The 13023-nt window shown below is 40.5% G+C and overlaps 1 protein-coding gene across 1 annotated transcript in view; it reads right to left on the bottom strand.

The window, feature by feature from the left end:
- Window positions 1-6515: 6515 nt before the first annotated feature.
- The window catches only part of si:dkey-192p21.6 (uncharacterized protein LOC565246 homolog), a 43323-nt gene continuing 36815 nt past the window's right edge, over window positions 6516-13023 (bottom strand). The window contains exons 16-18 of the mRNA XM_046359016.1: window positions 10318-10388; window positions 8819-8931; window positions 6516-8518 (exon numbers count right to left, since the gene is read on the bottom strand). Coding sequence (XP_046214972.1) covers window positions 8337-8518; window positions 8819-8931; window positions 10318-10388 — 366 coding nt within the window. The 3' untranslated portion in view covers window positions 6516-8336. The remainder of the gene's footprint in view (window positions 8519-8818; window positions 8932-10317; window positions 10389-13023) is intronic.

Genomic DNA, 13023 nt, shown 5'->3' with positions numbered 1-13023 from the left:
GGTTTAAATCAAGCTAATATTCAGCGATGTATTTTTTCAGTCCAGCCGGAGCAGCACACTGTACGAGATAACATCTCCCCACACAAAACAAATATATATATATATATATATATATATATATATATATATATATATATATATATATATATATATATATATATATATATATATATATATATATACATCACAGAATGTCAAATCATTAACACCCCCCCCACACTCATTTTCCTATTAGTGCTAATGAAAAACATCTCAAAAGTGCTGTGCTTTTTACTTCTTACCTCATGCCTCCTATTTGTGAAGTTAATTTTCCAAATATGCTTATGTCATATGTCTAGGATTATTGGACATTATTAGACCTTACTTTTAGGTGACTTAATGGTAGAATACAGGTCTTGATAGGTCTATGGCCAAGACTAACCGGTGCCCCCGCACATTGACTCTGTACGGGTATATAGCCTCGCTATTGTTATTTTACTGCTGCTCTTTAAATTGTATTTTTTTGTATTATTAAAAAAAAACGTATATATTTTTTTATTTAGACGTATTATTCTTAAAACTGCATTGTTGGTTAAGGGATTTTAAGTAAGCATTTCACTGTAAGGTCTACTACACCTGTTGTAGTCGGCGCATGTGACAAATACATTTTGATTTTATTTTGATAACCGAGCTGATCACAGGCCCCTAAAAGACCTTGAAACTCAGACTGCAAACATCTCAAACCATCTGTTTGTCAGTGATATGATAGATTGATAACAAGTCAGCTCTGTGAGTGTGCACACTTACTGAACTTCTGCCAATGCGTGGGTGGCAAGGTGAAGCTAGATGCCGTACCAGGGCACCTCGTCCTCCACTGATGTATCCATTCCACTGGGGGCTCTGATACAGAAGACTCGCATTGTTTCAAGGATATTTCATATGAGGTATGTTTTGCCATGTATAACTTGTGAACAGGTGACAGGTCATCATGGCTGCCTCATTTGATGATGAGGATCTTTATTTACATTACAGTCAGTTAGCAGACGCTCTTAAACCAGAACAAATGACAGAAGTGAATGCATACATTGTCCTACTTTTGTTGTATGGGTCCCCAGTGGGAATCGAACCCCTAACATGAAGTAGGCTAATATACAGAGTTAAACGGACAACTGTCTGGCTGCTGTTAACAAGTGTCCAAGCCTGTGAGTGGGAGCTGTGCTCCGTGTAGCTCCAACCCTGGCCAAGGCTTATAACGAGAGCGGGCCCTTGTTACCCTCAGTCTGGGGAGTGTTTTCTGATGTTGAAGACTTTGTGTCTCGTCTGGGATTACTCTCAGGCTGCCTGATTGTCTTGGTTTCTGTGGAGTAATGGATTACTCTGCCCCCAGGGCAGCCTACCAGCCAATCACACAACAATCACTTCAATCATAAAACCTAGCGGTCAAACAAGGAAATGCTTCCAATTGTTTTTTCCACCATTCATTTCCCAATAGGGGATTTTAGAAACACTTCAAATAAGGTTTTGTGTAGGCTTACCCTGGCGTGACGTTTTGATAACTGTGTGAATCTCTCTAGGACAAGGGGACTTTTATCAATATATTTGCCTGTATTTCACCCCCCAAAAACAAGTGCTAATTAGCTGCTAACGTGGCCATCATAAAGAAATACAAATGCCGTGATGGACGAGACTGCTAAATCGAGGCGAAGGTAAGAATCTCTAGATTAAGCATCTAATGTTAAGTAAATTCAGTAACAAATAAATTGGCAACATTTCTTCAAATTGACAATTCCGTGAATTGTCTTTGTGCAAGTTTTAAATTGACACAATACCTGTTGGCAAAAGTGTCAGCTAGAGATGACTTGCAGGCGCTTGCAGGGATTTGTAGTCTTGCGTGATGTCTACTTTGAAGCTTATTAGCATTTTAGAATCTGAGAGTAAATAGAGCCGAATTATATTGATAAAAGTCACCTTGTCCGAGAGATTTATACGGTTATCAAAACGCCTACACAAGCCTACACAAAACACAGCCCTTATTTTAAGTGTTTCTAAAAATTCCCAATGGGAAACATTTATGGTGGAATAACGATTGGAACCATTTCCCTGTTTGACCGCTAGGTTTTATGGGTATTATGATACCTCAACTGTGGGGCTATATGCACGTGCAGCCAAACACCAGAGAGAGAGAAATGCACAGAGGCAAATACACAGAGATAGAAACACACATGCCTGTCTGTCCACCTGCACACACACACACACACACACACACACACACACACACACACACACACACACACACACACACACACACACACACACACACACACACACACACACACACACACACACACACACACACACACACACACACACACACACACACACACACTAGCATAAGTGTTTTTCAAAAAGGCACTGCAACATGTTCAATATCACAGTCATTTAAATCTCATCATTTGTGTATTGTTAGACACATTATGCGATGTGGTCCCAGATAATTGTGGTTGTGCAAGTGATTTCAAATGGAAGGAGACACTAACATGTGGTCCCCTTGACAGTGCATGCATCCAGCAATGCCCTGGGGCTCAGTATAATGTTGAAAATACATATTGTGGAGAGCCAGGTTACACCTTAGAATAGGGACCATATACAAGCTAACAGCATATATCAGACCAGCCTCAATAGCCTGGTATTACACTGAGTGTACAAAGCATTATTTCCATGACATAGACTAACCAGGTGAATCCATGTGAAGGCTATGATCCCTTCCTGATGTCACTTGTTAAATCCACTTCAACCAGTGTAGATGAAAGGGGAGGAGAAAGGTTAAATAAGGATTTTTAAGCTTTGGGACAATTGAGTATGTGTGCCATTCAGAGGCAAGACGGAAGATTGGTAGGATGTACCAGGCACACCGGTTTGTGTCAAGAACTGTAATGCTAATGGGGTTTTCACTCTTATCAGTTTCCCGTGCATATCAAGAATGGTACACCATCCAAAGGACATCCAGCCAACTTGACACAACTGTGGGAATCATTGGATTCGACATGGGCCAGCATCCCTGTTGAACGCTTTCGACACCTTGAAGAGTCCATGCTCCGGCAAATTGAGTCTTTTCTGAGGGCAAAAGGGGGAGGGGGGTGCAACTCAATATTAGGAAGGTGTTCTTAATGTTCTGTACACTCAGTGTATATTAATTGGCTACACATTATATGAATGGCTAATAACTCATTTATGAAACATTAACATGACTTTAGAACTATAATTACTAGAAAAGGTCATATTACTGTATCAGGGGACTATGTGATAAAGATTATGTAGGTCTAATGGTAGCCTGGCGGGTAGGAGTTTAGGGCCAGTAACCAAAAGGTTGCTGCATCGAATCCCTGAGCTGACAATGTAAACATTTGTTGATCTCCCCCTGAGCAAGGCAGTTAACCCACTGTTCCCGGGGCGCCCATGGATGTCGATTAAGGCAGCCCTCTGCACCTCTCTGATTCACAGGAATTGCATTAAATGAGGTTGACACATTTCAGTTGAATGCATTATATTGTGTAAATGTCTAGGTATCCCCCTTTCCCTAATAAAAAATGTGAATGTAGCTAATTTCCTATAGAACGTATTTCCTAAGTTATCATACGTCAGACTATAAGTATCCTGAGATACACAGTACCAGTCAAAAGTTTGGACACACCTAATCATTCATTGATTATTTTTAATATTTTCTACATTGTAGAATAAAAGTGAAGCCATCAACTATGAAATAACACACATGGAATTATGTAGTAACCAAAAAAAGTGTTACATCAAAATATATTTGAGATTTGAGATTCTTCAAAGATTCTTCAAAGTAGCCAACTTTTGCCTTGATGACAGCTTTGCACACTCTTGGCATTCTCTCAACCAGCTTCACCTGGAATGCTTTTCCAACAGTCTTGTGGGAGTTCCCACATATGCACTTGTTGTCTGCTTTTCCTTCACTCTGTAGTCCAACTCATCCCAAACCATCTCAACTGGGTTGAGGTCAGGTGATTGTGGATGCCAGGTCATCTGATGGAGCACTCCATCTCTCTCCTTCTTGATCAAATAGCCCTTACACAGCCTGTAGGTGTGTTGGGTCATTGTCCTGTTGAAAAACAAATCATAGTCCCACTAAGCGCAAACCAGATGGGATGGCGTATCGATGCAGAATGCTGTGTTATCCATGCTGGTTAAGTGTGCCTTGAATTCTAAACCAATCACAGACAGTTTCACCAGCAAAGCAGCCCCACAACATCACACCTCCTACTCCACGCTTCACGGTGGGAACCACACATGCCGAGATCATCTGTTCACCCACATCACGTCTCACAAAGACACGGCGGTCGGAACCAAAAATCTCAAATTTGGACTCATCAGACCAAAGGACAGATTTCCATCAGTCTAATGTCCATTGCTCGTGTTTCTTGTCCCAAGCAAGTGTCTTCTTCTTATTGGTGTACTTTAGCAGTGGTTTCTTTGCAGCAATTCAACCATTTGGTTACCAACTGGTGCAGCGGTCTAAGGCACTACATCTCAGTGCAAGAGGTACCACTGCAGTCCCTGGTTTGAAACCAGGCTAAATCACATCCAGCTATGATTGGGAGTCCCAAAGGGCAGCGCACTGTTGGCCAGGGTAGGCCGTCATTGTAAATAAGAATTTGTTCTTAACTGATTTGCCTAGTTAAATAAAGGTTAAATAATAATTTAAAAAAGAAGGCCTGATTCACGCAGTCTCCTCTGAACAGTTGATGTTGAGATGTGTCTCTTACTTGAACTCTGTGAAGCATTTCATTGGGCTGCAATCTGAGTTGCAGTTAACTCTAATGAACTTATCCTCTGCAGCACAGGTAACTCTGGTAAGGTAAGGCGGTTTTTGCGGCTGCACTTAAAGAAACCTCTGAAAAGTTCCGGAATGACTAACCTTCATGGTATAAAGTAATGATGGACTGTCATTTCTCTTTGCTTATTTGAGCTGTACTTTTACCAAATAGGGCTATTTTCTGTACCCCCCTCCCCCTTGTCACAACACAACTGATTTGCTCAAATGCATTGAGAAGGAAAGAAATTCCACAAATGAACTCTTAACAAGGCATTCCTGTTAATTGAAACACATTCCAGGTGACTACCTCATGAAGCTGGTTGAGAGAATAACAATAGCGTGCAAAGCTGTCTTCAAGGCAAAGGGTGGCTACTTTGAAGGATCTCAAATATAACATATATTTTTATTTGTTTAACACATTTTTGGTTTCTAAATGATTCCATATGTGTAATTTCATAGTTTTGATGTTTTGTCTATTATTCGGCAATGTAGAAAATAGTACAAATAAAGAAAAAACGCACAAAAGAGTAGTTGTTTCCAAACGTTTTACTGGTACTGCATGGTCAATGTGAATTCATATTGTGAGAAGAAAATGCATCGGCAATCTCATGACATGTTGAACCACAACATTATCAGAGATTTTTCTTTCTGGAGAGTTAGTATGCAGGTTGACATCTATTTTCATGAATCTTGCCCTGGAGGCAGCTCTGCAGGGTAGTCCCTTGCTGGCACAGCCACAAAGTCATAAATCAAAAGTCAATCGTAGCCACACTGCAAACCCTAATCCCAAACCTTAAATGAAGACCAAAATGCTCATTTTTGTTTTCATGGAATTTATGACAGCGGAAATCACTAAGTTCTGTCTCTAGGGCAAGATTCATGACAATAAACGTCAACCTACAGTGAGCATGGCATCAGGTTAGATTCATAGAAAGGCATGTGCCTTTGGAGATTGTGACATTTTTACAAATCGACTTTGAAATACTGAACTTTTATATTGTTGTGATTTCCATCCATCCATCCATCCATTAATTCACCGACTCACTAACTAATGTATTTATTTGTTAATTATTGTGTGGGGAATGCACACAATATGTTGAAATGTTAAGCATTTCTACAACTACACACTAGGCAGTGTGTTTTGCGAGGCAATTACAGTCTTGTGCTTTGCTCAAGAAGGCTAGATGCTCCTCCTGTGATATGAACTAACAACCAACAACCAATTACCAAAACCACCACGCCATGTTACACCAAATCATACCTGCTATTAAAAAGATTACACAACTACCCACAGATGGAAAATACTGCATTACTTCATTACAAGATGAAATTAATCTTTGTAGACCATACACACTCAGTACTACAACCAATTTGATTTACTGCAGTGGGCTAAATCAGGGTTGCAGAGTGTTTCTTGGTAGTCTTAAACAAATCTACTTTGAAACAAAAGTATACACCTCACACATATGGTTATGGGCTTCAAAAAAATATGTACCATATCAGATATAGAGTTGAAATGTATTACATTTTGAGTTTGCAACACTTTATATACATCACAGAAGACTGAAATATAATTTATGATTATATAATTATGTAACAAATTATAACATTCCACCTATGAGGCCACTAGAGGGAGATTTGGTCATTTGACTGCAGGAAAGGGCTACCAGACAGAATGAAAATGAACAGCTATTCAACATGCAAATGATGAAATTATGTTTATTAAACCATTTTAGCACTTTTTCATGTTCATTTATAAAACCGTACATCGTGAAATAATGTTTTTTTTAGAGTGCAATTACCCAGAGCTGACTCAGAGCAGTCCTCTCAGGAATGAAGTTAAATCTTAACATCCCTTTTGTATCTCAGCAATGCAGATATGGAACATGGCAATCCCACAAGACAACGTCAATCAATCAATCAAATTCTATTTAGCTAACCGACCCTTACAATACAAGTATAGCTGAGTGCTTGGAGCAATCTAGGCCTAGTTCTTAACTAAGCTTTTTTTTTGCTCGTGCAAGGCCAACTGATATAACTCCACAACCAAGAACTTTCCAGAAGTTTTTTGAAATACGAATAGATTAAATATATATATATATATACTTTGAAGTGATAGTTTTCTCTATGGGACATTTTCGGCAGCTTTAATATCAGTGGGCGAATTGAGTGGTGTTATTTCCCTGATTTTGTATTAGTATGAGTGCAAGAGGTGATGTTCATATTAATGACACTCCTTAGTGAGCTGTCCATCTTGACCCACATTAAACTGTCACTCGGAGAGCAGATGGCACACACACACTCTGCCTAAGAGAGGTGGAGTGGCCATGGCAACAGACTCATAATGGCTACCCTGGTGTAGGGGAATCGCTGGCTCTAAGTTGTTTGGTACCACCTCAGTATATTTGATTGAATCACTCTATTCAGTGCACAACAGAACTGATATCAAGTTAAAAATCCTGAGATGTTACAGTTCCCCTTTCTAGTAATTGAGCTGTAAAATAGACCAGATTCCATACCATTATCAGGAAGATACTTTACACTCTTAGAAGTAAAGGTGCCTGGAAGAAACTTTTGGGTTCCAACACCGGCAGAACCATTCCAGTTCAAAAAGGGTCCTTGAGGAACCCCTCTGAAAATGGTCTTCAATGAACCCCTGTGTAAAGGTTCAACATGGAAGCATTTTGTGATGGGAGGAGTTCGATTTTGAACCTTTAAAAAAATATATTGTAGAGGTGCCAGTCTATCAGATTGGAGGTGTGGCTTTCAGATAGTTATTTTTGGCCACCCGTTAGTGTAAATGTAATTCCTGTTCATCATGTTAAGTTTGTAAACTGCAAATTTAACATTTCCTTGACTATTTATGCATATAATATTAACACTGCTGATTACATATAGTAACAAAGTGTTAACTATTCCAATTTTGGGATTTGCATAGGCTCTTGAGGAACTCATACACCTCTGTTAGCTTCATTGAAGCTACACAACTGTCAGTGTTTAACCCTGCTGTGACGACAATACAATAGAACAGATAAACAGGAATGACAATTACTCTAACACGTGGCCAGAAAAGTATATATCTTAAAGACATGCCCCTACTAAGCCACGCCTCCACTCCAGGGTTCCTCCAGGAACCCTTTGCTACATTGAACCATTAAATGTTCCTCCAAGAACCCCTCAACTAACCGAAGGTGCAAATATGAACCATTGACGAGCAATGGCTCCTTGAGGAGCTATATGGGTTCTTTGAGGATCTCCATGGTTCCTAAATTTACTACTAATTCTAAGAGTGTAGTGTGGTTAGGTCTACCACATACCACTGTACAGATTTGAATTAATTACATAGATAACAGAATTATCCACATACACTTTCACATCAGATCAAAACAAACTGTATTTAAAGTGCATTTAAAATCACAACACACAACACACTTTACAGTAAAACAATAAAGTCAAGCATTTGCAATAATTCCCACAACAATGGCTCAGAATGAAAGCAAACACTGAATGAAAGGAGTTATTAGATTTTGAGAAAGAACTTCTTCCTGTATAGCAGGAAAGCGATGAGGACCCAGAGAGAGGTGGCCCACAGGCTCTGGAACAGCTTCTCCCAGTGGCTGTCCACAAAGCGCATCTCCCAGCTGAAGGGGAAGTAGGACCCCAGGAGAGAGTGGCCCACGTACACAAAGATGGAATTCATCCCTGCAGACCACCACAGAGACAGGAAGTCAAGGTATCCAAAAACAAAGGCATGGTTATCAAAAGTGCTTGTATGAATCAGGGAGCCTTTCAGCAACTTATTCCCATTAGGAAAGTTGTCATTCATTCCCAGCGCGAAAAATAGGTTGAAATGACATCATCACAAACTGCTTGAAATTACATCATTATGGTGACATCATTTCAACCGGTTTTGACCAGTTTTGCCCGCTGGATTGTAACACATTGCCTTGTTCCTTGATGTCTTAGCAATGTACCCCTGTGCCATCTTCCTTGTGTACTTACCTGGGTAAATGAAGGGTTGGCCGCCCCACCAGCCCTTAATGTCCATGACGAAATACATGACTCCCAGCAGGAGGAAAGAGAAGCAGCCCATACAGGTGATATACGACAGAGACCTACAGTATTTGAACGCACAACACATATACACTTTATTGTACAAGCTATACAGCTGTAAAAGTTGCACCTGACTCTATCTACTGTATGCTGCATAGTGCACAAATAGATAGTCATTCTAATTCTTGGCTTCTCTTGAAATAAAATGCACTCTGTTATGTACGCACTGTTCTGTTTTTTTACACCTGTATGAGGAGTGCACTGCGTGTACACTTTTCCATGGGGAAGCTTGGCACTTGTGATTAAGAGTTTGGATGACCAGTACAAAGCGTAGCTATATAAATGTGGAATAGATTTGGCTGCTGATGCTAAGCTACAGTACAGTAAAGTATGGTAGGCTAGTACGATGCATTAGCGTCAGTTGCTGGATCCTTGGCTCGCGACCCATGGAGACATGCCGGCGAGTCACGTCCCGTCTGTTCCAAAGTGCAAGAATGTTTCGATCTAATGTAAAACGGCCACCTCCCAGATCATTGCAGCAGCAGGCATCTTTTATCTCATCTGAAGGAGGGTCAAAAAAAGACTAAGGCCGGGAGTTAATTTCTTTCAGACATTCCGGGTAGGGACTCATACTCAACAGCTCAAAAACCTGAGCATGATGGACTGCCTATAAAACCAGGGCAGGTATAATGGCTAAGGACGAGCTTGGCTATAGAGGAGAAGCTCGTGTGGGAGAATCACGGGAGATTCTTGCTTACATATCATAGATGAAACGGTAGTCTGTCTGACATGACATTAAACTCATTCATATTCATATTACATGCAGGGTGAGCGTGGAAGAAACACGTCAGCTGCAACATATATGGCTGTAATCATACAACATTTCACGCAAAATAATTACCGTGATTGAAATGTTCATCAAATATTTGTGCATCCGATGGGAAAGTCTAGACATTGAATTCACCTACTTTTTATACTCTGTGGGAATACAGTGAGCGCTGTGTGAGTTGTGTGTAAATTTCATGCTAATATTGTCCCCTGAACTCCATATTGTCCCTCTACACTTTTAGAAAGGGAGGGGCTATCTAGAACCATAAAGGGTTCATCAGCTCTCCTTGTAGGAAAACCCTTTGTGTTTCCAGGTAGAACCTTTTACAGAGAGCTGGCCAGGGGACAGTTTTCATGCCAAGATGGGGGGGGGGGGGTAGGGAGGGAGTATAAAACAGCCTGTTTTCTTCCTGGCTGTAAAGAAGAGTGATCTTGTCGGAGGATGTATCGCCCGGCTTGCCTCACACTCTCTGACAGCCGGGGTGATTAGTTACAGCCGTATCTGTCGTTAGAGGTAAGTAAACGCGTGTTTGAGCAGGCCTTGATTTGTGCCTGCTGGAAACTCATCCTTTCTTTTGTGAGGAAAAGTGACTGGATTTAGAGGGTCAGGATTCACTTACCAAAGGTTTTTATTGACAGGTATAAATCCTTCGTCTCGCGTGCACTTAGAAAGGATGGCTGCTGAGATTCCCTGAGGGTGGAAATGAAACAGATTTCAAATCGATGCAGGCGATAAAGCCAGCAGTATTGGGTCTGCTAAAACATGGGCCAACAGAGTCAAGCGAGTCAGTCAGATTAACTGGTTATCTGAGCCTCAGATCAACAAGGTTCCTCACGAATGAACTGCAAACCAACCGCTTCAAATCCATCTCTACCATAACTGGATCTCTCCCAGCTCGTACTGGGTTTCAGGGTAAAGCATTTGTAGCCTAGAAGAATAATGCTTCTGTTTACCAATTCTTATAAACAAATATGCATATCAAATATCAATAAACACCTTTATTGCATCATATATATATTTACCTATATTAATAATTAAGCTTTATTTCATTTTTTTGTTGTGCTTGTGCATTCCTTTAAGAAACCCTGTAGATCCGAACCTAAACATGCTTGTTAGGTGGATATCCATCATTTGTATAGATGACAGAATCGATGGGGTGGAAATAGTCTGGCTGTGGCTAGATTGAGTCTCCAGGCTATGCAGGCAGGCAGAATGTGGGCTGGTATGTGGGGCAATCGCTCAATTTCAATCTCTCACTCCCCAGCCCTGATCGTTGAGCTTGAATTAACTCCGGCTGCTATTTATTGGAATGAGGAAGCACGGCCGCCCCGGAATATCAAGGCACCCTCAGTCAGACAGAGAATTCATGCCACAACAACACTATTGAAACATCTCATCTGTCCCTCCTAGCGGTGAACTGTCTGTCTGTAGCTGAATCTGTGTATCAGAAAGAATAAGCAAAATACTCGCTCAAAAAAGAAAAACACAGGAGTTTATTTCACTTTAAGATTAAAATGTAATGTTTCGCCCGCCAACTGTGTTATCTGTGTATAATACTGTCCCTGGTCTGCCTGAAGTGAATTCTGTGTAGAAAACTGCCTCTAGTCTTTGAGTATCTGTTGTTGGCTGGCTGTATCAATTAGCTCCTTACCAGGAAGGGCTAACTACCAATGTCAAGAGCATATTTCTGATACAAGAAGCTGCTGAAGTACATCTTTACCTCTCCTAGAAGGTCACATCTTATCAGACAAGTAATTAATAAGAGCTGGTCAATCAGTCTGACTCTTTTCACCATCCATATGGGGAAAGACAAGTAACATTGTTCCATGTGACTGGAAGTAAAATGGGCTAGAATTCCAATAAAAAGTGAATCATCAGCCCAAAACCAAAATGCAATTACTTTTTATTTAATTTTACATTTTTAATTGAATATCCAAAACGTATAATATACTTGCAGTGAAACCGCTCAAACAACTAAATCATACCAGTCACCCAACAGACTTCCATTCAGAGTGACACACAGAAGCATCCAGGGTCAATGCCCTGCTGAAGGGCACGTTGACAGATCCCCCACCAGGCCAAAACACATGAACCCGAACCGTCCAAGATCCCCCCCCCCACAGTTCCCCAATAGCTGTCCCTCAACCATTCAAGACCCCTCCCACAGCCCCCCCAAGAATAAAAATAAAAATACTATTAATTCCATTCTCCACCCCCAAGAACTCCCCAATGCACCAACAACCAAGAGAATGAACTAAAGAGAAAAAAGACAGAAGAAAACAGCAAACAACATTATTCTATCTCCCGCACAGGAAGTCCACTCCAACTAGTCTCCAATTCCACATCCCAACCCTCAGCTTCCCTCAGCCCATCCCACCTATCTCTGCTGGCCACCCTCTTCGGATTTCTATGCAACAAATATCTTTCAACTATGCTGTGATGTTTAATGTACTATTTCAATCTATCTAATCGAATAGAATCCAAAGATTGCAAGTCGAAGATAAATACTTTTACTAAGAGTATTAGTATATTAGTAATTGACTGACCTGGTCTCTCCAGATCTCCTAACAGTACTATTTCTTGGGTCAATTTTAGATCAATGCTATGCATTTTCAGCCATTCCTGAACCTGAGACCAGAAACAGGCTACCTGAGGGCAATACCAAAATAAATGGTCTGTTGATTCTGTTTACACACAGCAAGATCTGCAGAGCTTCGATCATTCTATGCCCCAAATATTCAACATTTTGTTGGTGGCAAGAATTCAATTTAATAATTTTAGCTGAAAAGCACGAAGTCTTGAATCTTGCGTTGTTTTATATATCAACTAATACACCCTGTACCATGGAATCAGGACAAAAAATAAATACATCTCTTCCCAACTATTTTGCAATCTGTATGGCACAGTTGTCAACATCCTGGTCCTCAAATGAAACTGGTATACTTTCCTATTTTTATTTTTATCCGCCAGTGTTGATCCTTTATATTGGGCAGACAGACCAGTTCCCTACCTCCTCCAGCAGCCACCTGCCTCCTCCATTTTTGGGGTAATGCCGTAATCAATTGGTTGTACTCTTGGATTGAGCAGACCTTTCCGTACAATTCTGATAACTCTTCCATTCCAATTTACAATATCATTTAAGACCAAATACCCTTTTCAAACATCAGCCATAATATTTGTTCTAATATTTGTTCTATCTTTTCAGGGGGGTGAATTGTAGCCAGCTCTGCAATGCCTGAGAGATACATTTCAATTAATAGAAAATGAAACATGGCAATCTGCACAAAGGCAAAAAGGTCATTTTTAAACAATGGATGGGCTTTTC

This window comes from Oncorhynchus gorbuscha, linkage group LG08, assembly GCF_021184085.1.
Source record: "Oncorhynchus gorbuscha isolate QuinsamMale2020 ecotype Even-year linkage group LG08, OgorEven_v1.0, whole genome shotgun sequence".
Lineage (NCBI taxonomy): Eukaryota > Metazoa > Chordata > Actinopteri > Salmoniformes > Salmonidae > Oncorhynchus > Oncorhynchus gorbuscha.
This window is presented reverse-complemented; position numbering and strand designations above follow the sequence as displayed.